The sequence below is a fragment of the Pelobates fuscus genome, chromosome 2 (genome assembly GCF_036172605.1).
Source record: "Pelobates fuscus isolate aPelFus1 chromosome 2, aPelFus1.pri, whole genome shotgun sequence".
Classification (NCBI taxonomy): domain Eukaryota; kingdom Metazoa; phylum Chordata; class Amphibia; order Anura; family Pelobatidae; genus Pelobates; species Pelobates fuscus.
In genome coordinates, this window is record NC_086318.1 from 318,836,978 (window position 1) to 318,858,625 (window position 21,648).

A 21,648-nucleotide genomic window follows, 5' to 3' on the forward strand; every position below is an offset into this window, starting at 1 on the left:
TGTGAAATATTATCTTTCACACTATCTTATCTGGTATGTAGTGTGAACCATCTAAATTTATACATGTTGTCATTTAGCACTTATATTGATTGACATCCCGAATAATACCATAACCATGCAAACCAAAATGTTGACAATGTTGGATCTGAATGGCAAAGAAATAATTTGCAGCAGGTGGTTAAATTATATATGTTTTCTTCTATTAAAAAAAAAAAATATAGAGTGTCTATATGCTTTCTACCTGGCAAGAGTTCACATGAAGACATTTCAAAGTCACAAAACTAGGTCATGTTATTTTAGGCTTTGATGGTGAGCCCATGACATGGATACAACCCTGGGCACTTAGAAGCCTTTAGAGTGGTGCCCAATGTCTGCCACCCAGTCCTGTACATACCTATAGGCTTTCATTTTTAAAAAATGTAATATCTGACCGTAACTTTCCAAAGGATTTGGGAACCATGGGACAATAGTTTAGTGGGCTCCATTGGTGACTGAAAGGGATCGGTAAGTAGTAAAGTTGGGGACTAGCAACAGAGAACCCCCATGGCGAACTAGACTCTAAAGGCCTGCTCGCCCCCCGCACCCACCCCTCTCTCATCTTACTTCTCTTCTCTCCCTCTTTTCCTTCTCCACTCTTTCGACTTTTCTCCTTTTCTATTCTCTTGCTTCTTCTCATTTCACACCTCCTCAACCCTCTCTGCTTTTGTCTGTTTTCACCCCTTTGTTTACAGGGGTATTGTTTTTTTCTTTTTTCAATTTTTCTTTTTTACTCACCCAGGCATGATTATACAGTCGGAGAAACGAGGATGCCTAAAGACGAAACTCACCTGTGTAGAGCTAGGGCTCCTTATTAAACTAAATTGCCTGAATTAAACATAAAATCCTCGATAGGAGGCAAGGCACAAAGGGATTAAAAAGAGGCTTGTCATGTAAGCTCATGTTACCTATTGTTTTTTCAAGAATGTTCTCTCAAACATTGGCTTCTGCGCAAGCCCGAAAGTTGAATTGTACTTGCTGTACCTATCGTATGAAAAATATTTGTAATATCGTTTTATAAAATTTTTTACTTACATAGATAGAGAAGAGAAATATCTATATATACACACATATATAAATGACCTAATATTCAACATAATATAACATAAACGGTCAAATAAATAAATAATCTAAAAAAATAATTAAATACATATATATATATATATATATATATATATATATATATATGACCTTAAGTCATCACCCTTCACCTATACGCTTTCTACCTGGCAAGAGGTCACATGAAGACATTTCAAAGTCACATAGCTAATTAGCTAGGTCATGTTATTTTAGGCATGGATACAACCCTGGGCACTTAGAAGCCTTTAAAGTGGTGCCCAATGTCTGCCTGCCAGTACTGTATGTGCCTAAACGCTTAAAAAAAAACAAAAAAAAAAGAATATCTTTTTATTCAATTTTTACTTACATAGACAGAGGAAATATATATATACATATATAAATGACCTAATATTCAACATAATATAACATAAACAGTCGAATAAATAAATAAATTATATAAATATATATATATGACCTGGATACAACCCCTGACACTTAGAAGCCTTTAGGGTGGTGCCCAATGTCTGTCTGCCCCGTCCTGTGTGCATAAATATTGTACACTGGCATGGAAGCCAAAATAAAATAATATTGAGGGAGAGGAGATTCAGAGGTATGGAGGGAGGTCCATATACGAGAGTACAAAAGGATTGAGAGGATGGAAAGAGAAGAGATTTATTTTAATGCAGCAGACGCAGATATGGATGGAGAACACAGGAAAGAAAGGAGAGCATAAATGGAAAAAAGGAAGAATGAGACTGGGAAGTGAATTGTTGATTATATTTAGGAAATTCTAGAATGTGTTGAAGTTATTAGCAATAACTCCTTACTGCTTATTGCATTCATTTCTCATTCCTGTTGTTGTTCACAATAAAAACATAGATGTTTTCTTTATTTCAGTTTCCGCTTCATTTGAGGGAAAGCAGCATCTCCTCAGCCTGCCTGTGGTGAACAGCATAGGATATGTTTTGCGCTTCTTGAAGAAACTCTGCCGCAGCCTTATTTGTGACAATCTGTTCAGTAATCAGCCCTTCATACAATATAGCACCACCTCAGATAACCCCAAGGAATATGATACTGGAAGGATGGAGTCAGGTAAACCTTTTTTTCTCCTAAATACCTTAATGGAATCAGCCTTAACATGATTTAAAAAAATACTTAAACATGAATTCATTATATAAAAAAACAAAAACATTTAGATCATTTGACCATATCTGTAAAGGTTATAGAACTTGACAATGTTTTATTGCAGCGATTATCACAGCAGACCTGGGGTTACTAAGCTGATTTAACTTGCAAACGTGCATATTCTGGTCACTTACACGGGCGATTCCATGCACACCATGCGCACAGTGACAGCACTGATGAAGCAGTCTATGCATGGTGTCTCTAATTATGTTCTTTGCATTGCACTTGCTGGGGACAGTTCCCTGTTATCGCCTGACACCTGGGAACTAACCTGTGATGGTGGGTCAGGACCCTGAAATTGGGATGTCCACCCCAGATCTGGGAATGTTGGGGTGTATTCCACAATATTGAAAGTTGCCATACTCCTGAACCCAGATGCTTCCTATAGCCTTATCCCACTCAATTATATATTCATATTATTTATAAACCTCTGTAGGCTTCACCAGCCCCCATGCTTCTTAGCTCTCTCTTGTGCTTAGCTCTCTCTTGTGCTTGTTTTGGGGCTTCACCTCATGGCCGACCGGTCAAAACTTTACTCGAATGGCATTCTCAAACCACCGAATGGATCTGAGTGATATTTTGACAAAGTGTGCTCTCAGATCCCAGCTACTCGGTGTTGTGCCTTTCGTGGGGTTCTGAAATATTAAAATGTAGTTTATGGTGTTTGCAAATATTGTATATTTTCTGTACCTGAGAGATAATGGAATTAAAGAGTTATTCTTACTCAATTATCTCTCAGGCACAGAGGAGGAGTCTGTGAAATGTTTACTTGTCCCTAGTCCCCTCTCAAGTCCAGTGGGGGAATGCCCCTGGAATATGATTTAAGAATCCCCTTGCATGGGGAGTTGCATAAAAGCCACCTGTAGCTGACTAAAAATCAGTTGACTCCCAGAACTGTGTGTCGTCCAGTTACTGGGGGGATATGGTCTTTGATATTTACTTCCTCAGCTTCAATAATTACACAGTAGGGATCGACCGATATTGATTTTTTAGAGCCGATACCTATATTCTGTGAACTTTCAGGCCGATAGCCGATATAATTTGCCAATATTCTGTATATTTATCATTTTGGAAAATAAAAACTATTTCTAAAGGTAAATGCACAAAATATACATGCCACGTGTAGTGGATGCAGTGTGTTTAGACAGGGGAGCTGTGTGTGTTTGTGTAGTGGATGCAGTGTGTGTTTGTGTAGTGGATGCAGTGTGTATTTGTCTAGTGTGTGTAGTGGATGCAGTGTGTATTAGTGTAGTGTGTATATAATGAAAGCAGAGTGTTTGTGTAGTGTGTGGGTAGTGTGCGTAAAGTGAATGCAGTGTGTGTGTGTAAAGTGAATGCTGTATATACTAAATGCAAAGTATGTGTGTGTGTGTGTGTAGTGTGTGTATATAATGAATGCAGAGTGTGTGTGTATTTGTGTAGTGTGTGTATAGTGAATGTCATGTGTTTATATACTGCAGTGTGTGTGTGTTTGTATAGTGTGTGTATATAATGCAGTGTGTTTGTGTAGTGTGCATTATATAAACACACTGCATTATGTACACACACTATACAAACACACACACTGCATTATATAAACACACTACACAAACACACTGTGTATATAATGCAGTGTGTTTGTGTAGTGTGTTTATATAATGCAGTGTGTTTATGTAGTGGTGTGCATTATATAAACACACTATACAAACACACTGCATTATATACACAGTGTGTTTGTGTAGTGTATGTGTATATAATGGAGTGTATGTGTGAAGGGGCATTTTTTTATACATTTTTTTTTTTATATTTAATTATTATTATTTAATTTTGTTGTCCCCCCTCCCTGCTTGTTGCCTGGCCAGGGAGGGGGATATAGCAGTCCCTGGGGGTCCAGTGGCATTGGCTGAGCTGGGGGGGGGGGGGGGGGGGGGGAGGGGCGGCAAGCGTTTACTCACCTTCCAGCAGCTCCTCCAGCTCCCCAGTGTAAGTCTCGTGGCCTGCGTGCCGCGTAGAGTGTTGGCATGGTAACCCGTGGCAATGCTCTGACGACCGCGGGTCTCACGAGACTTACACTGGGGAGCTGGAGGAACTGCTGTGAGGTGAGTAAACGCTTGCTGCCGCCCCCCCCAGGACCGCCGGGCTTGTATTAAGCCTGGCGGTCCTGTTATATATTATGGGCAATATCGGTATCTGAATTGAGTTTTGTGGATGACAGGCTGATAGGGTCTCTTTAAAGGGTCACTCTGAGCCAAATATCTCTTACACCACAGCTCAACGCACATTTTTAATCTTCTTCCAGCACTCACAACTTATCACTGCCAACCAAAGTTAAACAATGTAATGTGGATGTTCACATTATCAAACCTGGAGCAGAGGAGCTGGGCTGTAGGCTGCAGGAGAATCCTGTTATTGTCAAAAGGCTCAAAACCCTTTACATCATAACCACTAGAATAAGCTGCAAAGTTTATGATGTTATGATGTTCCCCTTTAACTCCATTGAACATTGCCACGATTATTCACTAAACACCAACGTTTAGCAACTTAAATCTGATTGGCAAAATTGAGTGTTTAATAACTGATTTGGAAAAATTCAACTCAACTCAGCTTTAGCCACTTCTTGGTAATTTTAGCTTCAGTCTTGCAATTCATATTTAATTATTTCCACCTGGATGGCTACTCACTTCCTTAAACTTAACCTCCAAAACAGAACTTCTGGCCTTCACTCCCTCAAGGTTTGCTCCCGTGTCTGTCTACTTCCACGTTAACGGTGTTACCATCAGCTCTACTTCGCAAGCTCGCTGCTAACATGCAACGTGCAAATCCCCCCATATTTAATGCCAGACACAGCCAAGGTGCTGGTTCATGCTGCTATCCTCTCTCGCCTTGACTACTGCAATCCACTTCTCAGTGGTCTTACATGTTCCCAACCTGCCCCGTTACAGTCCATAATGAGCGAGGCCCATCTTCCTGTCTGCCCGCACCTTCCACAGTCCCTGCATTGGCTTCCCGTAAGATATAGTGCCCAATTTAAGATACTGGTTCTTGCTTACAAATCTCGACATAGTGATGCTCCAATCTACCTAATCCTCCCTAATACACAAGTATCTAAGTATTCTCCCTAATACACAAGTCCCATCTAAGCCCCTACACTCTGTGAAGACCAACATCTATCATCTGTCCTTACTACCACCTCTGATGTTCACTTTCAAGACTTCTCTAGGGCTGCACCATTCCTGTGGAACTCTCTTCCCTTCTTCGTTAGACTCTTACCCAGTCTCCATTCCTTCAAAAAATCATTGAAAACTTACTTCTTCACAAAAGCTTATCAATTAAACTGTTAACAGCTTTCGCTCCCCACACCCTGATTCTTTCCCTGCAACTGTTTTAAAAAAAACACTAAGCCTTAAGTGGATACTATTCTAGCAAACTACTACCTTTAAACCTACCCATATCTTTTAAGTTCACAGTACCCCACGCCCTCTAGCATGTAAGCTCATTGAGCAGGGCCCTCAACCCCTCTGTTCCTGTGCGTCAAACTCGTCTGGTTACAAATAAGTGTCTGTCAGTCTACCCATTGTACAGTGCTGCGGAATTTTGTTTTTGTTCTTGTTTTTTTTTTTTTGGATAATCAGTTTTTATTAAAGTGAGAACAAGACAAATTTTTGGGCACGCAGGCCCGCCAGAATAACAGAAGGTATAAGTACAATGTAATAGCATGAAATAGCCATGAAAAATATGTATACATATAAAGAGTCAGTGTCATGTGCAGTATCAGGTGATATCAGATCACAATGCAGGTATGGTTACATTCCCTAACCGACATGGTAACATTGTCACGTGGAGACCGTAGGTGACTAGACCAGTCCGTTGTGGACCATGTCAATGTAGACCTATGAGTGTGTGAAGCGTCCCTAGGTTTGCGTGGTTATAAGCGATAACTATCGTCGGTCATCGTGAAGGAATGTGGGAGTGTGTCGTGTTGTGTCATGATCTGGTATGACCCGTACGGATCTGGTTGTAGATGGTGTTAGTGTGTATGTCTGGTACCAACCAACAGGTCATAAGTAGGAGAAAGTCAGATGTCGCTGACCCATAGTAATAGTGTGATGCATAAATTCAGTACAAGTGTATTACCCGAGTATACAGAAAGTACGGTAGACTCGTACAGTCTGGCCAGGCTCGTAGGAGACGGGACAGCTTGAGTGTAGTGGAGTCCGGATGGTGCCGGGGGTGGCATGTGTGCCGGTAGCGTTGGTGTACGAGTTGCATCTGCAGGGATGGTGTTGTGGAGCAATGTGTATGGGTGTGCGGTCACTGCACAGGGTCGTACGGTTGGGCCATACTACGGTGTCAGAGTGGCAAGAAACAATCTACGGGAGGGGCAAAAAAGCTCCGGCCGTGCAGTCCGTTAGGACACAGGTCATGGTATAAATGGTGGTCTGTTCTGGTATCAGTATCTTGGAATTATAGTTCCTATCGGCCGAACGGGCGGGCCAATATAGTGTGGTTTCCTAATCGGGGGTTGTTAGATCAGGGTAATATAGTGCGGCGTGTATTAGGAATGTATATAAGTGAGCGGTATGGGTCCATTGGAGAATGGGTCGTCCGGGTGCGGAATGGTATGAGAGGTGTGTATCGGTGAACGATGTGGTGAGTAGACTAGGGAGTGTGGGGGGGGGGTTGCAGGTCCAAGGCTGCCGTACACGTTCATCGTCTGTGCTGCGGAATTTGTTGTCACTTTATAAAGAATAATAATAATTATAAGAATAACAGTTCAGTGGTTTAGCAAATAACCCTGCCTGATTTGAAACTTGTATTGAATTTCCAAATATTTATTAACTTGTTTCTGTGAGATGTGAATAGCAGAGCCCTGTATGTCAATCTTACGTCAGATTTTTTTTTTATGTTATCATTGCGCAACTGTTTCGCGATATTTTTTAATCTTTTAAGTGTTCATTATTGAGAATGATTCTTCCTTATGAAGCAATAATGGAATCTTGGCACTTTAGCAAGGTATTACCACTTCCTGCTAAATGTGGCACTCTTACTTCCTGTTATAACTATTAACTATACTGGTAATATTCAATAAAAATGTCCTAAAATTACTTTACATCAGTAGATCACAAAAGCTGTCAAAAAGGGTTAAAATAAAAAAAATCAAAGAATTACATCAGCATTTGCATGTCACCTGTCATTACAAAATGACATAAATACACTTTAAGGAAAGTATATTACCAAACAATATGTTACCAAAATACTTGTAAATGTAGAAATTACAATATATTAATAGAAAGTGAATTGCAGGCCATTTTGAATCACAATAGCATAACTAAAAATATTGCTGACTTTGACCACCTACAAATTTATTCTTTAGTAATAGGTATCTGTCATGACAATACAGCTAAACTTTGAATGATTCAGAAGCAAATTTCATCAATACAGAATTGATAGCAAGTGTCTAGGTTTCTCTAAAATTAGAGGTTAAAAAATAACCCTTTCCCCTCCTCTCAGTCAGCTCAGTCTGTGCCAGTCAGCTCATAGATAAGAAAACTGTGCTCTGCATATCTGTTACCAGTGAACCTCTCTGCTGGGAGTGGCTCCTGCTTGAATTTAGCTTATGTCTGCAAAGGGAAAGAGGGAGGAGGGACAGTCTCTGTATCAGAGCAGCACCAGCAGCCAGCATTGAAAAAGGAGAGAAACAGCCAGAATGATTTATTGCAGAATCTTTGGACATGCAGTCTGAGAATGGAGAAAGAGAACAGATACATTTTATTTACACAAAGCCAACATGAATTGTTGGGGACTTTTAACATGTTATGGGAAGCAAATTTGTACTTCCCAAACATGGGTATGCGGGAGACATGATTGATGCTATCACCTGGAGACAGGAGTAATGGAAATAAATAAAAAAAAATATATGAGTTTTTAATAGTTTTAAGGGAAGAAACACTGAGTCAAACCAGATGGTTAGAAAACTGCAAACTTATATCTATCATAATAAATTCACTTTAAATAATTATTTGTGACTTTCGTTCAGCTTGAAGCCATTCTTCTCTAACTGGTTACATAGTTAGTTACATAGAGTGTTTTCTATGTGGCATTGTTTTCCTTTTTGTGAGTTGGTGTACCTAATAAAAGCACCACAAGACTGTCACTGGCCTTACATTTCTATTTACTTTAAGTTCTCACTGTAGTTAATAACCGGGTCTGACTTTTGATATGCACATTTTAAGTGGACACTCCAACTCCAATAACAGCTTAAGCTCATTTCATTTTGGGGGCAGGAGTGTCCAGCTGCCATCTTATCTTCAGGGGTCAACTGGATACCCCTTAAAAATTAGTAGCTATACTCCCAGAGAAAATTGCATATTATTTGTTTTGCATATTTGTTTTTTCATTTTTGTGTATGTTTGTGGTGGGTTATATAAATTCTTGGTTTGCAGTAACTGCAGATCTAAGATCTGCACCTACTGCAAGTCCTCCTCTTGTTCTCTTGCACAGGGCTGGATTTCCCATGAGGCCGCTGAGGCAACGGCCTCGGCCTCGGGGAGGCAGACAGTAGAGGAGAGGCCATGCGGAAACCCATTATTAATGGTGGTACAGCAGGAGTGCTCGGGCAAGAAGGAGAATTGTTCTTTCCCCTTCTCACCCAGCACCTGCAGCGGAAGGTCCTGTCTCCATTACAGGCAGCTGACGGAATTGCATGGAGATGATGTCAGCGTCATAACCCCTCGCTACCTCCTGAACGTCTAGCTGCCTGCAGTTACTGCTGTAGCTTTCACACCGATGGCCAAGAAGTAAGGTGTGCAAAGATACACAGGAAGGTGATAAGAGTAGAAGCAGTGTTTTGCAGTTTGTGCTGCCCAAGGCATGACGGAACTCGACCGCCCCCTAATTTAAATTTGTACCACCCCTTCCTGTCAAGGCCACACCTCTTCCTGTTAAAGACTAACACACTCTTTGACTGACATACACACAGACACACCCACTCATTGGCCGGCACATACTCTCAGATACACTGACATACACTCACTGGCAGACACACATACCCACACACTCACTGATTTGACACAATCTGACAGACACACACAATTACTCAGACACGCACTGACACACACACATGCACTGAAAGACACACACACACTCACTGACAGACACTCATTCACTGACAAACACCCATTGACAGACATACACACTCACTCACAGGCACACACCGATACACACTGATAGACATACACACACATTCACTGACAGACACATTGACAGACGTACACACACATTCACTGACAAACACACACAAACTCACTGACAGGAACGCATACACTGACTAACAAACTCACTGACAAACACACTCACTCAGACACACTGACAGATATAAACACACATTCACTGAGACACATACACACACTGACAGACATACACACACTGATATACATACACCCACATTGACAGACAGACACACACACTGACAGACCCACGCACATTCATTGACAGACAAACAAACTCACTGACAGACACACTCATTCAGACACACTGACAGATATAACAACACATTCACTGGCAGACAAACACACACATGCACAGACATACACACACACATTTCCCCCCAACATTTACAAATAATTATTACTTACTTTGATTTTAGTTTAAATCCACGCTGGAGTGACGTCATATTCCAGCTCCCGGCATTACTACTGGTCGCGCAAGTGAGCTTAGCAGGAAGAGTTTACAGATCAGCGCTCCCTCGCCACCCACCTGTAAAAGAAACTGTCTGGGCACCCCGGGGGGCTCAAGGGTTGCCAGTAGAAGGGATTGATTGGGAAGAGTGCACGTAAAAGAAGAACAAGTGATTGAAGGGAAGAGAACATAAGACATAAGACGAGAACAAGTGAGTGAAGGGAAGATTAAAGGGCACTGGTGATGTATGGGGGAGAAAAGAGGTGGTAGAGTCGAACAGGTAATTTAAGGAGGTGTTAAAAGGAGTACAATTGACTGATGGGGAAGTGAGGGATGGGGAAAAGAAAAAGGGGACAAGTGAGGAGTAGGAAAAAAAGGGGGGAACAATTAAGGGAAGGGGGAACAAGAAGAGAGAACTATTGGAAAAAGGGAGGATTATGAGAAGAGTGGCAAACTTTGGAAAGGTGTAGAGGAACACATGCGAGGGGGAGATAAATGAATATAGGGGCATGGAGCGATGAAGAGGAGCAGATGGGAATTGGACGCAGTGCACAAACACTCAAATACATGCACACTACAACATTACACAAATATGCTCACTCCATAAAAATACACCACTATATCACCACACTAACACTCTACACAAATACACCCATTATTCACATTGACTCACTAACATTCCACACAAATATGCTCTTACATACACATTGCCATTCAGCCACCCAACAAGCCACATACTCTGAACTGATCATTTTCCCTATTTACCCAGTCCCATCTTACCTCCTTGCCATACCCACTCACCTTGCCACACACTTCATAACATAACATGTCAAATACCCCAACCACTCACCTAGTCATATTCACCATACAGCTTTACCTCAAACTACTTACATTCATCCAACCAACCAATCACAAACCCCAAAGTAGTCACATTTATCCTTTCAATCACACACCAGGCTTCATGTATATGACCGGCTAAGGCTCAGTGAGGAAACTAGCCTTGGGGCAACAGAGAGGGTAAATCCGGCCCTGCACAGACTTTCAGTGTCTGTCCTATAACAGACTTCACAATGAGCTATATTACAGTTCATTGAGAAGTCTTTCCAAGGGAGGTGCTATGAGCAATTGCTGCCTTTTGAGTTTAGCTCCACATAGCTAAACTACCAGGAAGTAACAGGAACGGTTTTCTGATTGTCAGCTGGGGAGCTGTGTAAAGGTTCATTTATAAAAGTGCTAATATCTAATGAAATTGCCACTTTTATAAAATTTAAAAAGAGCACAGCCTTTTCACACATAAAGCACTTCAGCAAACTTGGAGTGCTCCTTTTGCAATGGTTTAAGCCTAGAGTTGGGGTTGCAGCGCCTGACATCTCTGCCCCCCTGCTCCGTCTCTGTGCTGCAGTATAAGAAAGGATTACACAGGCAGGCACTAATAGGCTGTGAGTGTCAGTCCTTGAAGATGGCAGTTGTGAAAATATGTGGGTGATTTTTATTTTTCATTTGGTGCATAAACAGTTCGACCATAATCCCCTTCTCTTGAGTACTAATTTTATAAATAACTAAAGGATATACACAGTTGGCATAATATCCAAATGACTTAACTGAACATTTGTTTGTTTGCTTGAAGACATTTTTGCAACAGAGCAGATCTGCATCCATCTTGATTAGGCAAATACTGACCTGACATATTCCAGTCAGCTTCATAACATCATTCCTTAGCATATGTTGTTACAGTTCATATTGCATGGTACCACGTCAGATGGCCACTAGCGCTACCTGTTTATAATATGTGGCCATATGGCATTGCATAAAATGTTTTGTCACACAGTAAGGATATCCATCTGCTATCAGGACTTTTTCCACAGATATAAAAAAAAGTGTTTATACAACTATACATGAACAAATGTAAAGCAAAACCAATAATTCAACATATTTTAAACTGCAAGATGTTACTGATATAAGGGAAACATGCACTATAAATGGAACAGTGATAGACATTTCCAAGTTGTGGTATATGTATATGAACAGCGCTTCCTTACTGCCAGTCAGTTCATGTAGCATGGCCTCACGGGCTGGGGTAGAAGATCTTTATTTATCCTCTACCTGGCTAACAAGAAGTTGCTCGCTGTCAAAAATAGACAGCCAAAGCAGCTGGGAAGGTGGTTTAAAGAGACACACAAAGGGCCTGAGGATAGAAAAAATCCACAATGGGGGTGGGAGAAAGTATGATACGAGTTGCTATGGGAAGTAAGAGACACACAAAGGGGCAGTGGGGGAGTAAGAAACACACAAAGGGGCTGGGAGGGTGAGAGACACACATAAGAGCTGGGGGACGTAAAAGACACTCAAAGGGAATGGAATAAAATACACATAAGGGGAGATTGTAAGAGACATGCAAGATAGTGTGAGACACACAAAAGAGATGAAAAGATACACTACAGGGAGCGTACGACCATACAAAGGGGTATACGATACATTAAAGGGGGTAGGACATTCAAAAGAGGGGATAATAAACACAAATGGGGCTGAGGAGGTAATACATCCAAAAGAAGGGTTGTGAGACAAACAGGAGAAAACAAATATGGGAGGCCAAACATCCTTGCACCAGCCCTTGTAGGTTTTTAGCATCAATCTTTTATACATATATTTGTAGGACTTGAGGTGCACAGTGAAATTGCTGCTTGTCTAACATGCACATATTGATCACATCTATGAACTTGAGAGAGAGACTGGAAATCTTAATTTGAGTTCTGTTGGAGTGTCATGATTCTGAGTGCAAAATAAAGTTTAATTCTCCCTGAATCTCAGTGACTTCTGGGCAATATGTTGTCCTGACCATCAGTAAAGGCTAATAAAGGATAAAGCGGATTTTGTAGTGAATTTAAGTAATTGTACCACTATTTATGGGATAGTGCATCTCTAGGTATATACCTAGTGCACTTGTCTCATAGCCTATACACATATGAAAACAATTTCATATATTCAATTTATAAAGACACCATAATATGTTCTCCATTTTTCACAATGTTTCTAAGTAATTCAGAAATATTCACAGGCTTAGTGTTCATGCAGTTGCCTTTTCCTCAGCAGAAACTGTGATACCTGAAGATTATCTGGTCGATCCTGTGAACACAAAGCGATACAATGTTGATCCCTCTGATTCTGCCTTTAACTACATGGGCTCTCTGTATCCCATGAGACAAAACTCTGGAGAGGGCCGTCTTGGAAGTGGAGGGGCATCATCTTCATCCTGTGGTCATCGATCCAACCAGATGTCATCAGGAGGTCAGACATCTGCAGGCTTGAGACGGCAGACATCAAGTCCCACCAGAAATGGATCTTATCTTGAGGGAAACAGAAGTGGTAACAGCATTTATACTGTATTTGATTTCTGTACTGCACTTATGAAGTAGTGCTGCGGCGCTTTATCATTTTAAATTCTTTACATTCACTACTTAAAGAAGTTAAAATCCAAAATTAGCCATATGGCTTAGCAAAGATAGGTTGCTAAGGGAGCATTTGAACTAATTTCCAAACTATGCTCAGTCTAAACATAAAATCATGTGTGAACAATGTTGTGCTGCATCTTCAATGTTCAATTTAAAGAATACTGACGGAGTGGGTCCATGTCATTATGATTAGCTTAGTAAAAACTCCATTATGAGTTTCAGAGGGTAGAGTTAAGTGATATGTTGGGTGTTGACAATACTGCTTTGAGTATATTATAAAGGGATTCATTAAAATATAATTGTAACATGGGCCCAACCTGTCCTCCATACTCTATGGCAGCAAACGTCTGGAGCTCCTGAGCCTGTGGCTTATTTAACGTCTAGCAGACGTTTGACGCTACAGTCAGTAAAGTTTCCAGATACTCTTTGATGACCAGGCTAGCTACTGATACAGCTTTCAGGTGAGGGATATTCACAGGGCCGTCATCAGGGCATGACAACCATAACTGTTGTCATGGGCCCGGCGGTCCTGGGGGTCCCGGACTGCTCAGGGAGTCCCGGGCCCCACATTTCATTTGTGCACATATAGATAGCGATTATCGCTATCTATATGTTCACCTCAGGCCCCGGCTACCTGTAGAATGCAGACGGGGACCAGCCAGCACATCTTAACTCTCCAGCTGCTCCTGCCCGTAACTCTCGCGAGCTCCGCGGCCGGCAGAGCGTTGTCACGGATTACCATGGCAATGCTCCGCGTGGCAAACAGGCACAGCTCGGGAGACTTACAGGCAGGAGCTACTGGAGAGTTAAGATGTGCTGGCTGGTCCCCGTCTGCATTCTACAGCGGCTGGCTCCCTCCACTATACCATCGGACCACCAGAGATGCGATCTCCCCCCTCCCTGGCCAGGTAAGAAGCACGGAGGGGGGAATAAAATGTAAATACCACCAAAAAGGCTCCCCTCACACCCCCCACCCCCCCATGCAGCCCCCTATTTTACATACAGCCCCCACATTTACATACACTAAAACCACAACACAAACACACACTGCATACACACACTAAAACCACAACACACACACTGCATACACACACTAAAGCCACAAACACACACTGCATACACACACTAAAACCACAACACAAACACACACTGCATGCACACACTAAAACCACAACACACACACTGCATACACACACTAAAACCACAACACAAACACACACTGCATTCACCATACACACACTAAAACCACAACACACTGCATTCACCATACACACACTAAAACCACAACACAAACACCCACTGCATTCACCATACACACACTAAAACTACAACACAAACACACACTGCATTCACCATACACACACTAAAACTACAACACACACACTGTATTCACCATACACACACTAAAACCACAACACAAACATGCACTGCATTCACCATACACACACTAAAACCACAACACAAACACGCACTGCATTCACCATACGCACACTAAAACTACAATACAAACATACACTGCATTCACTATACACACACTAAAACCACAACACACACTCTGCATTCACCATACGCACACTAAAACCACAACACAAACACACTGCATTCACCTTACACACACTAAGGCCACAACAAAAACAAACACTGCATTCACCATACACACACTAAAACCACAACACAAACACACACTGCATTCACCATACACACACTTAAACCACAACACAAACACACACAGCATTCACCATACACACACTAAAACCACAACACAAACACTCTGCATTCACACACTTTATCTAAAACACACAAAACTACATTAATTATACAAATGTGCAAGCTGTATCCATTTTACACACCACACAGGCCATCCTTGTGGGTGGACTCAGAATGGGCCCTCGGGGGCGGGCCCAGTGGGCCCACACTTTGAATTGTGTCAGGGGCCCCGAAATTTCTGATGGCAGCCCTGGATATTCATGAGGCCTAGCTGCAACAGGAGAGGTGTCCACTCTCCTATTAAAAGTGCAAGACACTTGATTCCTGGCATGAAACAGTCAGATTGCCTGCCCATTATGCTGGTGGAATTTATCCTGTGTTTAATAGTCCGAATCTACGTTAATCGAACTGGCTGGCCTTTCTGCAAGTAGACCAACGTGGCTCTCAAAAGAGGGAGATCTTATCAAAATTTCTCATTAGTGAAATATTTCTTAGAAAAAGGATGTCAGAGAAAATTAGTTAGAGGTGATTTTAAAAGCACCTGCCAAGGAGCACAGATGATTCTTAGTGAGATGTCAGTTGTGAGGTTGGGAATATAAATTGCAGAATGATGATGTAGGCTTTGTATTTTTTTGACCTGCTATAACTATCAGATCACATTTTGTAATGAAACCATTTATTGTTAATTGTAACCAAATTGCGAATTGTACATGTTAATATGTACCGGTATATAAATTGATCTCAAGAATAGACAAAGAAATATGTTTGTATGGTTCTTCAAGACTGATTTGCTGCACTATAAAATCCAAATCATTAAACGGTAGCCGATATTACTGTAGCAGCAAATTGAAAGATTTTCATGGCTTCCAGAGCCTTATCAATCCATCTGTTAATTTAGTGTTGTAGGACTGTGTTGGAGTCCTCATCTGTAATTGCAATTTATTCATATCAATAATTTAAATGTAGAAACAGAATCAATCCAATCAATTCGTTCTCAGTCATGGCCTTACTCAACAGATTTTTTTTTTCCTTCACAGCCTCCAGCCCATCCCCAGATAGCCAGGAGGGAGTTAGACCAGCAAGCAAAGACCCCTCCAACTGGAGTGTAGAAGATGTTGTGTGGTTTGTGAAAGACGCTGATCCGCAGGCTTTAGGGCCTCATGTCGACCTTTTCAGAAAACATGTGAGTAAACTAGCCATCTGTTAACTTATTAATTATTTATGCAATGAATGTAGTAATGCAGTTCACTGATTAGCCACCTAGTGGTCCGCAAGCCCCTAGCCATCCCTCATTAAACTGTCCTTGCTTACTCCTTTCACACTAATAATTGTTGGGCAATAAACCTAAAATAGCTGTAATAATTTTTTTCTATATTTACCATTAGATGTTTTCATTTTTCAAATAGTTTTTTTCTTCATCACTAAAAAAGCAAAATTAAAACCACAACTACCAAGAAAACGTGAATATAAAAAAAAAAGCACAACGATCAAAAACATGACATGGCAAAGTCTCACTTTTTCAACAAAGAAAGTGTACTTACTTCAAATGACTACGTGTCGACATAGCGAATCTTCTCCAAGATAACAATAAATGGATAACATAGAACCCAAATGCTATAAAAAATTTTTTTTTAAAAACTCACCGATTGTGACTTGTGGTTTATCTGGCTTTCATTCAAACAAAATAAAGTAACTGTGACATCATTTCTGTCACTTTGTGATGAGTATCAGAGGGACATGACAGAAATGACATAAGTGGAAACATAGGATTTGATGGCATTACCATTAAACCAGAAACCATTTTGTAATCAATCATGTGAAAGTGGATAAAGGGTATCTCATAGAGTGGAAGGGTGCCAACTACAATTAAATCGTATCAAACTGAAATATATTATGGAGGAGAAAATAAGCTCTTGGTGTGGAAATCACCCATTCTGGTTCAAATATCAATGTATGCTACATGTAGTAATGTATATCAGACTTTTTATTTTTTATTTTATAAAAATACTGTGTGTACCTGCTTTCATTCTGTTTGTGTGTGTTACTATCATCAAACCAAGTCACATTATTATACAAAAAGGACAGCTACATTTCTATGTTACTTGACACACATACTCCCATGAATCATCTTGACAGTTTTGCATATAAAGTAATACTTTTGAGAGACCACAGCAAAGTTTGTTGTACCAGCACTCCTTACACTTCCTGGAACCATGTATGTCTCTGTCTGTCTATCAAGCTGCTTCTATCATTATTTTTATACAATTATACAATTCCTCTATTTCCAACAGGAGATTGATGGCAATGCCTTGTTGTTGTTGAAGAGTGACATGGTCATGAAGTACTTGGGACTAAAATTGGGGCCTGCCCTGAAGCTCTGCTATCATATTGATAAATTGAAACAAGCCAAGTTCTGACATTTAAGTCATATTAATAGAGTCCTTTAACATGGTAGAGGTAATATGTTGCCTTATTTGAAAGAAAAAAAAAAGGCCATCTTGCAACTGTTTTTCCTTTTTTTTTTTTCTTAGCATCACCTTTTATAAAACGTGTGTATATTGTTTTCCCATCTGATAACTTTATTGGAGAGTTCTGCGTTGCTTTGTTCTGAACATGGGTGACATTACTGTTCTGTGTTTAAGAAATGACAGTTGTTACACACTGCCAAAAACCATAGGACCATATCATTGCCAAAAGTACCTTGAACCGCTTTTATGGCAAGTGCTGCAATAGAATACACCTATAGAATAATTCTTAATATAGCACACACAGACTGCCATTGCTATTGTGATGTCACAAACAATGTTTTTAATAATATTTGTCTCATGGTGCAAAGACTTTCGTTTTATATTCATTAGTATTACATATACTGTGTAAATATTGTTTTTAAAATATTGCGCTGTTCTGATGACCCATATTCACCATGTGTATAATGATCTGCTAACACATCAGAATATTAAACTGGACAGTGTGGATTTGTATTTGAGCAGTGTTTGAAACCCAATATTCTGAAACTCCTTGTTTATAGCTGGCATTATGTTCCACTCTTGGCTACGTGTTTACTGTACAAAGTGAAATGTATGTAGTTGTTGTAGTTCTATACAGTGAAAATAAGCTTTCCACAATGTGTTGCTATTTTTGGGAGGTCATAAGTGAGTTAGCCTACATTCATAATAAATATGTTAAGTTGTAGCTTTATTTACTGGATTCCAACATCGATGTTGTAGAAAACAGAATGTAGAATTGCCTCATTAGTCAGTTTGTAGTGCTTGTTAAAATTTATTTTGCCTGCCCTCCACAAATCCAAGAGTGATTTATAGGGATCTTAACGGAACACTATAGCATTAGGACTACATGTATTCCTAACGCTATAGTACCATAGTCATCGTTTAGGTTACCCGGCCAGTGCTGCCAGGATTGAAAAGTTTACTTACCTTTTCTTCCTTGCAGCTCTGGTGTCCTCCGTGAAGCTCGTCTCTTTGGCTGAAACCATCAAGATCGATGATCTTAGCCAATCCAATACTTTTCTATAGAAAGGCATTGGGAGGCTAGTTCGCATGAGTGGCAATACGCTACATTGCCCAATCAGATGACCTCTCTGAGACCATCTGATTAAAATAGCAGAGTTTTACTATTGTAGTGGTTATGGTGCTAAGAGTACCCACACATCCATCCAGAGTATTCTGTTAAAACATTTTAGAACAGTTTTACAACTTACCTGTGTCCCCTGGATGCTGGCAGTGAATCTGGTCTTCTCCTGCATTTGAAGATGGATGTATTCACTGAGCTGAGCATGTACTATATAGGACCACTCTTATTGGCTTAGGGCGTTCAGCTACTGCTCTTAGACAGGGCGCACAGCCCAGTGAAGCTAACTGCAATCTACAAGCAGACTGTGTGGTGCAGTCCCCAGGCAGGACCCAGGAAAATTGTCAAACTGTTCTACGACAACTTAACAAATTATAATGGAAGGGTGGCAGTGCACACCTTGCACCATGACAACTGCAGGCAAACCTAATGGGGATTTAGTTACAGTATAGGCTCATACATTGCATAAGCCTGTACCTATTTACATAGTGCCTCATTTTTGGCAACTTCAACCCAACAACAAAATAATTACTGCTCTTATTATTTTAGCCCCTTACAGACCAAATCTTACATTTTGTTGTCATCTCATATGGGTTTTAATACCTTATTTGTCATCTTCTTGCCTGCTGGAAGCTCTTTTAATATTAATAGACATTAACTCATTACATTTTAGAATAAGATCTTAAAAGAAAATATTGTTATGGTGACATAGACTGTCATTGGTCTTTAAGGAGTTAAACAATTTACATAGGATATACATCCTCCTGAGGCCCTCTGCCATTTAAGGTTTAAAGGGGGCCTGCAACGAGGCACCTTTGACAGGAAAGGGTGCAAAACAAGGAGTTCCCTTACAGTATGTATACATGGAGCTGAAGGGCTGCACTCAATGGAACATGCAGGCTTAATAACGGTGCTGCTGTAACCAATGCATATATCATATAAAGTTCTGTGCACTTAACAAAATAACGTTTTTAAAAACACCTGGCAGGTAAAACATTTATGTGGATTTATTTATAGAATCTGATCATACTTTGCATAACCAACTCCTTTGGTTTAGCGCCTGTCCTTGTCAAAGTTGCCTTATAAGCCTCATCTGAAACATGAATGGCAGAGACGCTCAAGAGAATGGATGTCACATGTCAGAGCAACCATTATCATTGCATAGAATAACACCGTCTCTATAAATAGTGGCAGCCTTATATGATGTATTATGATTTACTGTAACTAAATGGCCATTGTTTTTGCCAAGCGGTCAGTTAGTTTTAAAAGCTTTATGGTATTTAAAGCTAGCTTGATGCTGAGTCTGCTAAATTTGTATGTTGCATTTATTGGTCACAGCAACATCCTTATTGTATGTTCAGATGAGTTGTATGTTCACATAGTATGGGAGTGTCAAACAACTTCCTAATGCTTTGTTGCTCGCACTGTATACAATGAAACCATACGTTATAGAATGCACAGATGACAACATCCACTGTGCTGTATGGGGTTTGAAAATATGATGTGCAAATAATCCTACTTTTTAGTTTTTGATGTATAAGTGGTTATATTATGATCACACTGTTAACATCTGAGTTTACAAGCAATGTAACATGGCTGCAAGCTGCGGCCTTACTTCAAAATGTTTTACAATCTGCATTAAAACAATATTATTCTTTCACTAAATATTCACTAAGCAATAAATTGTGGTGATCTGCAAAATTTCTTGATTTGGGAAAAAAAAATCAAAAACACCTTAAGTCACAGCTTAACTATTTCAGCCCAAATTTTTCTATTTGGTTTTCAGCTTACCACATATTCCTCAATTTATTGCTTAGTGAATAATCTTGAATGCATTAAATAAATAATTGAAAGAATACATATTTTTTGTATTTTTTTTATAATCAACCATTCTTTTTAGGGGCTTAATTATTACTTGTGTTATTGAGATGCATTAGATATGTGTAAATAAGCTGTTGTAATACATTATTTTAGTGACACAAACGATATAGAATGGGAAATTATATATCATGCTACAGTGGGAAAACTTTAAATTATATTTATGACATATGCAGTAACAGAAAAAGCTGTATAATTTGATAGCAGTCTGAGGAAAAATGGGTTTTATCAGTGCTGAGTGTGGGCGCAAATTATTTTGTTTTTCCCACTTCACTTTTATTTTAACTTGATTACTTCCCTTTAACGGGGATTTGTGGTGCAATTACAAATTCTGACATTTACACCAAGAATAACAGTTTAAACCAGGCATAGGCAACCTTCGGCACAGATGTTTTGGACTACACCTCCCATGATGCTTTGCCAGCTTTATGGGTGTAAGAGCATTATGGGGGATGTAATCCACAACATAGCCGAAGGTGCCGAAGGTTGCCTATCCCTGATTTAAACAATAGCTTTACCAGGAAAACAATATTTGACAAGATTCTGGTATCAAATTAAGTGTTTAACGTACAAACCTCAAAGTTTAAAGCCTAGCATACTTTTTGAGATGTATTAAAATACAGTTACAACTCAGAAATAACCAAGAACCAAGAACGATGCCACGTCAGAAATAACCCTGCATATTTCTGAAATGGAAAATTACTAAATATGCATATAGAGAATTAAAGGGACACTCCAGGCACCCAAACAACTTCATCTAAATTATGGAGTAGGAGGCCTCTGCAGGCACTCTTAGGTTATACTGTTCGAAAACTGTTCTATTAGGTGAAGCTGTTTTGGTGCCTGGAGTGTTTCTTTTAATAAATTAAGGTGTGAAAATGAGCCTATACAGCATTGAAATCAAAATTAATCTCTGTATTGTTAAAACCAGTTAACAAAAAACATATAGTAAAACATGTTTATGCCCATGCTAAGCTCAGAAGGGCTTTTGTTATACTACTCATCAAACTCTTTATCGATCACTTCTCAGGATTTTTAATAGTATGTTAAAAATTTAACAAATATGCATTAAATGTAGAAATGGACATCT

At 39.9% G+C, this 21,648-nt stretch overlaps 1 protein-coding gene across 3 annotated transcripts in view; it reads left to right on the forward strand.

The window, feature by feature from the left end:
* Positions 1-21,416, forward strand: part of SCML4 (Scm polycomb group protein like 4) — a 129,536-nt gene extending 108,120 nt beyond the window's left edge. For 2 of the 3 annotated variants that reach the window (XM_063443534.1, XM_063443537.1), the window contains 4 exons: positions 1,993-2,187; positions 13,024-13,299; positions 16,130-16,275; positions 17,384-21,416. In XM_063443534.1, coding sequence (XP_063299604.1) covers positions 1,993-2,187; positions 13,024-13,299; positions 16,130-16,275; positions 17,384-17,509 — 743 coding nt within the window. In that variant the 3' untranslated portion in view covers positions 17,510-21,416. The remainder of the gene's footprint in view (positions 1-1,992; positions 2,188-13,023; positions 13,300-16,129; positions 16,276-17,383) is intronic. The other variant, XM_063443536.1, reaches the window with a different exon arrangement.
* Positions 21,417-21,648: the final 232 nt, after the last annotated feature.